The 5,000-nt window shown below is 45.0% G+C and overlaps 1 protein-coding gene across 1 annotated transcript in view; it reads left to right on the top strand.

The window, feature by feature from the left end:
• Positions 1-5,000, top strand: part of acss1 (acyl-CoA synthetase short chain family member 1) — a 43,078-nt gene that overhangs the window by 5,130 nt on the left and 32,948 nt on the right. Inside the window, exon 3 of the mRNA XM_078281510.1 lies at positions 4,599-4,798. Coding sequence (XP_078137636.1) covers positions 4,599-4,798 — 200 coding nt within the window. The remainder of the gene's footprint in view (positions 1-4,598; positions 4,799-5,000) is intronic.

Raw genomic sequence — 5,000 nt, 5'->3', positions numbered from 1 at the left:
TGCAACCTAGGGTCTTTTTGTGAATGTACCTGAGTCAAACCTTTGTTTAAAAGCATATTTAGGAGGGAAACGCCACTTTTAAGATGTACCGTATTCTGGCTTTTTGGGTCAAATAGCCTTTTGAATGGGAGTGCTAGGGGCGCTACGATGCTAGCCTCAAAATATCTATTTTTAAACACTAAGAAGGCTCGACACAACATGAGACTTTACTCCAAGTATCACCAGGTTCTACACCTTAACCACAGCACTGACAACATCATTTGTGTTCAGAGTTTACTAAAAAGAAAGGTTTTGAGCAACTCCCGTTAGCTGTTGTTGTTTACGCTATCCGCCATTTTCCCAGTCTAAAATAGGCGATCTCCGAATGCGAATAAACGGAAATGGGAGGAAATGTCATTCTTATATGAGGCTCCTTTTTCAACTACGAGGTCAATATTGTGTTTCACTAACGACAAAACAAGAAATAATCCGTGCATTTATATGGAGCTAAGCTTTAGGAGCTCTCCATCTTTACTCTCCTCCCTCGACTATTTCTGACTGGCTCGATAGACGGAGACCGGAAGAACAACAGCTAACGGGAGGTGTTAAAACCTCTTTTTTAGTAATCTCTGTGTGCACAACCAATGTTGTCAGTGCTGTGGTTAAGGTGTAGAACCTGGTGATACTTGGAGCAAAGTCTCATGTTGTGTCGAGCCTTCTTAGTGTTTAAAAATAGATATTTTGAGACTAGCATCAAAGTGTCCCTAGCTCTCCCATTCAAAAGGCCATTTGACCCAAAAACGAGAATACGGTAAATCTTAACAGTGATGCTTCCGTCCTAAATATGCTTTTAAACGAAAGTTTGACTCAGGTACATTCACAAAAAGACCCTAGGTTGCATTTTGGCGAGAGTTACGCTTTAAGTGTGTTTTACGACGATAAAAGTCCTGATTATTCACATGGAGTCTGGTGGAGATATGCTGGCTCTATACACGCTAAAAGTCCTGATTATTTACATGGAGTCTGGTGGAGATATGCTGGCTCTATACACGCTAAAAGTCCTGATTATTTACATGGAGTCTGGTGGAGATATGCTGGCTCTATACACGCTAAAAGTCCTGATTATTTACATGGAGTCTGGTGGAGATATGCTGGCTCTATACACGCTAAAAGTCCTGATTATTCACATGGAGTCTGGTGGAGATATGCTGGCTCTATACACGCTAAAAGTCCTGATTATTTACATGGAGTCTGGTGGAAATATGCTGGCTCTATACACGCTAAAAGTCCTGATTATTTACATGGAGTCTGGTGGAAATATGCTGGCTCTATACACGCTAAAAGTCCGGATTATTTACATGGAGTCTGGTGGAAATATGCTGGCTCTATACACGCTAAAAGTCCTGATTATTTACACGGAGTCTGGTGGAAATATGCTGGCTCTATACACGCTAAAAGTCCTGATTATTTACATGGAGTCTGGTGGAAATATGCTGGCTCTATACACGCTAAAAGTCCGGATTATTTACATGGAGTCTGGTGTGTTTGGTGATGGTGATTTCGGGGCTGTTTCATGTTAAAGTGCCCATATTATGAAAAAATCACTTTTTCTGGGATGTGGGGAGTTATTTTGTGTCTCTGGTGCTTCCACACACATACAGACTTTGATAAAAACCCTCCATGCTGTTCTGAGTGAGATACGGTTCCTGAATGTGTCCTGTCTTCAGTCTCTGGGTCAGCTGGTCAACATCTGCACGGCTTTCTACGTCACTAGCTGAGACGAGGGGGCTAACCGCAACCGTTAGCATGCTAGCGCTAGCATGCTACCTCATTCTTAATGGCAAAGCACTGCTACAACACACACAAGTTCTCCATAATCTACAAAATAACTACTTACATGTGCACCCTTGTTTAGAAGAAGTCTCCCAGCTAATCCTGCCTTGTAACTGACCGAAGTCTCTGGAGCTAGCTGACATGATCTATGATCTGAGCTACTGAGCATGTGCAAGTGCAAACAAAGATAGTACAGAAGAAAAGCTGTCTCACTCTGTAGCTAAAACAAAGACCTGAACACAGGGTGAAAAGAGGAGCTGCAGCAATGAGCAGTACAACAAAAATATGGTGTTTTTTGATAATTAAACCATGTAAACCTATTCTGGTACAACCTCAAAATACAGTTATGAACCTGAAAATGAGCCTAATATGGGAGCTTTAAACAAAAAGGATCTTACTCTTTAACAAGAAGGTCTATCTCTATAGGGATCCTTTCCATAATGTTGGGAAATAGGGTCCATGTTGGAACAAACCAAAGTAACCCAAAGTTTCTGGTATCCTCCCTCTACGCTGATGACACTGATCTTTATCTTATCAACACACTGAGCTGTCCCGACGTTATCTCAGCACCATAAAGTAAAGGAATGCTTTGTGTTCAGCTAGTAAAGTTTAACAGTCTCGTCTTGTTGGGAAAAGAATAACTACAGCTGCAGATTGCAGTCAGGACAAATAAAAGTCAAAGTCTCTGTTGTAAAAACTATGTTTAGTTGCACAATATGTTTGAACACGTGTTTTCAAAGACTGTGATATCTTATTAACTGTTTATCTGGTTTTAATGTTGGGAAAGTGTGTTGTTTTGTCGGTAAGTGTCTTATCTGTTGTCATCTTTGTTGTTTTGTGTGAATCCTGGAAAGAGTAGCTGATATACAGCCAAACTTCAGTGTATTAAATGCCACTTTAAGTATAAAGTAGCTGAATGCAGTTAGTCAGAACTACAAGGCCATGAAAAATATATATATATCTGTAAAATATTTTGTTCATTCCCCCTGCTCTGGTGTTCCCCCTCTCATTCCCCCTGCTCTGGTGTTCCCCCCCTCTCATTCCCCCTGCTCTGGTGTTCCCCCTCTCATTCCCCCCTGCTCTGGTGTTCCCCCTCTCATTCCCCCTGCTCTGGTGTTTCCCCCCTCTCATTCCCCCTGCTCTGGTGTTTCCCCCTCTCATTCCCCCCTGCTCTGGTGTTTCCCCCTCTCATTCCCCCTGCTCTGGTGTTCCCTCCCCTCTCATTCCCCCTGCTCTGGTGTTTCCCCCCTCTCATTCCCCCTGCTCTGGTGTTCCCCCTCTCATTCCCCCTGCTCTGGTGTTTTCCCCTCTCATTCCCCCTGCTCTGGTGTTCCCCCCCTCTCATTCCCCCTGCTCTGGTGTTTCCCCCTCTCATTCCCCCTGCTCTGGTGTTTCCCCTCTCATTCCCCCTGCTCTGGTGTTTCCCCCCTCTCATTCCCCCCCTGCTCTGGTGTTTCCCCTCTCATTCCCCCTGCTCTGGTGTTTCCCCCTCTCATTCCCCCTGCTCTGGTGTTTCCCCCTCTCATTCCCCCTGCTCTGGTGTTCCCCCTCTCATTCCCCCTGCTCTTTATGTTGGACATTGAGAAGTTGAATCTGAGTTATGTTTTTTATTGTCATCATTTTGACACTTGTAATATATGTAAAAAATGTATTCTCATGCATCCTTTGGAGGATGATAAAGATATATTTTAATACTTTTTTGAGTTTTTTTTTTTATACTTTCAGCACTTTTTTGACTAACTTTGACACAGTATAACAGGCTTTTTTGAGGGGGGGTTTTGACGTTTTTGGACGTTGTTTTTCACACTTTCAGCGCTTTTTGAGGTGCCCTGCTGCGTCCTGCTGAAGCTGCTACATCCAGCCATGCACTGCTGTGCCCTGCTATGACATGAACTACTACGACTAACATTTTCTAGTCATATTATCTTTATTGTGACTATTATTGCCGCTGTTCATCACATCCCCAACCAGCACTCTGTGTGTGTCTGTGTGTGTGTGTGTCTCTCTGTTTGTGTGTGTGTGTGTGTCTCTGTGTGTGTGTCTCTGTGTGTGCGTGTGTCTCTGTGTGTGTCTGTGTGTGTGTGTGTGTGCGTGTCTCTGTGTGTGTGTGTGTGCGTGTGTCTCTGTGTGTGTGTGTGTGTGTGCGTGTGTGTGTGTGTCTCTGTGTGTGTGCGTGTGTCTCTGTCTGTGTGTGTCTGTGTGTGTGTGTGTGTGTGTGTGTGTCTCTGTGTGTGCGTATGTCTCTGTGTGTGTGTGTGTCTGTGTGTGTGTGTGTCTCTGTGTGTGCGTGTGTGTGTGTGTGTGTGTATTTGTGTGTATGCGTGCGTGTGTGTGTGTCTGTGTGTGTGTTTGTGTGTATGTCTGTGTGTGTGTTTGTGTGTGTGCGTGTGTGTGTGTCTGTGTGTGTTTCTGTGTGTGTGTGTGTGTGTGTGTGTGTGTGTGTGTGTTTGTGTGTATGCGTGTGTGTGTGTGCGTGCGTCTGTGTGTGTGTATGCGTGCGTCTGTGTGTGTGTCTGTGTGTGTTTGTGTGTATGCGTGCGTGTGTGTCTGTGTGTGTTTGTGTGTATGCGTGCGTGTGTGTGTCTGTGTGTGTTTGTGTGTATGCGTGTGTGTCTGTGTGTGTGTTTGTGTGTATGTGTTGTTTGGACAGTGTCCTGAGATAACTCCTGTTTGATATTATCAATAAAATAGAAATGAATTGAGGGGTATTTTTGACTAACTGACACAGTTTTAAAGGCTTTTTTGTATTTTATGATATAGACATCATGGTGTTGTCTGTCCAACAGAGAGCTGCTGGAGACGACCTGCCGCCTCGCCAACACCCTGAAGAGCCATGGGATCCAGAAGGGGGACCGGGTCGCCATTTACATGCCGGTGTCGCCGCTGGCGGTGGCTGCCATGTTGGCGTGCGCCCGTATCGGAGCGGTGCACACCGTGGTGTTTGCTGGCTTCAGCTCGGAGGCTCTGGCCGGGAGGATCCAGGACGGTGAGGGTTTCTCTCTGTTCACACCGACCGTCAGAGCAACAAAGTTTGTGTGTGTGTGTGTGTCTGTGTGTGTGTGTGTTTGTGTGTGTGTGTGTGTGTTTGTGTGCATGCGTGCGTTTGTGTGTGTGTTTGTGTGTATGCGTGCGTGTGTGTGTGTGTCTGTGTGTGTTTGTGTGTGTGTGTGTGTGTTTGTGTGTGTGTC

Source organism: Sander vitreus, chromosome 23 (assembly GCF_031162955.1).
Source record: "Sander vitreus isolate 19-12246 chromosome 23, sanVit1, whole genome shotgun sequence".
In the NCBI taxonomy this organism is placed as follows: Eukaryota; Metazoa; Chordata; class Actinopteri; order Perciformes; family Percidae; genus Sander; species Sander vitreus.
The sequence above is the reverse complement of the archived record's forward strand: the minus strand, read 5'-3'. Positions and strand labels throughout refer to the sequence as shown.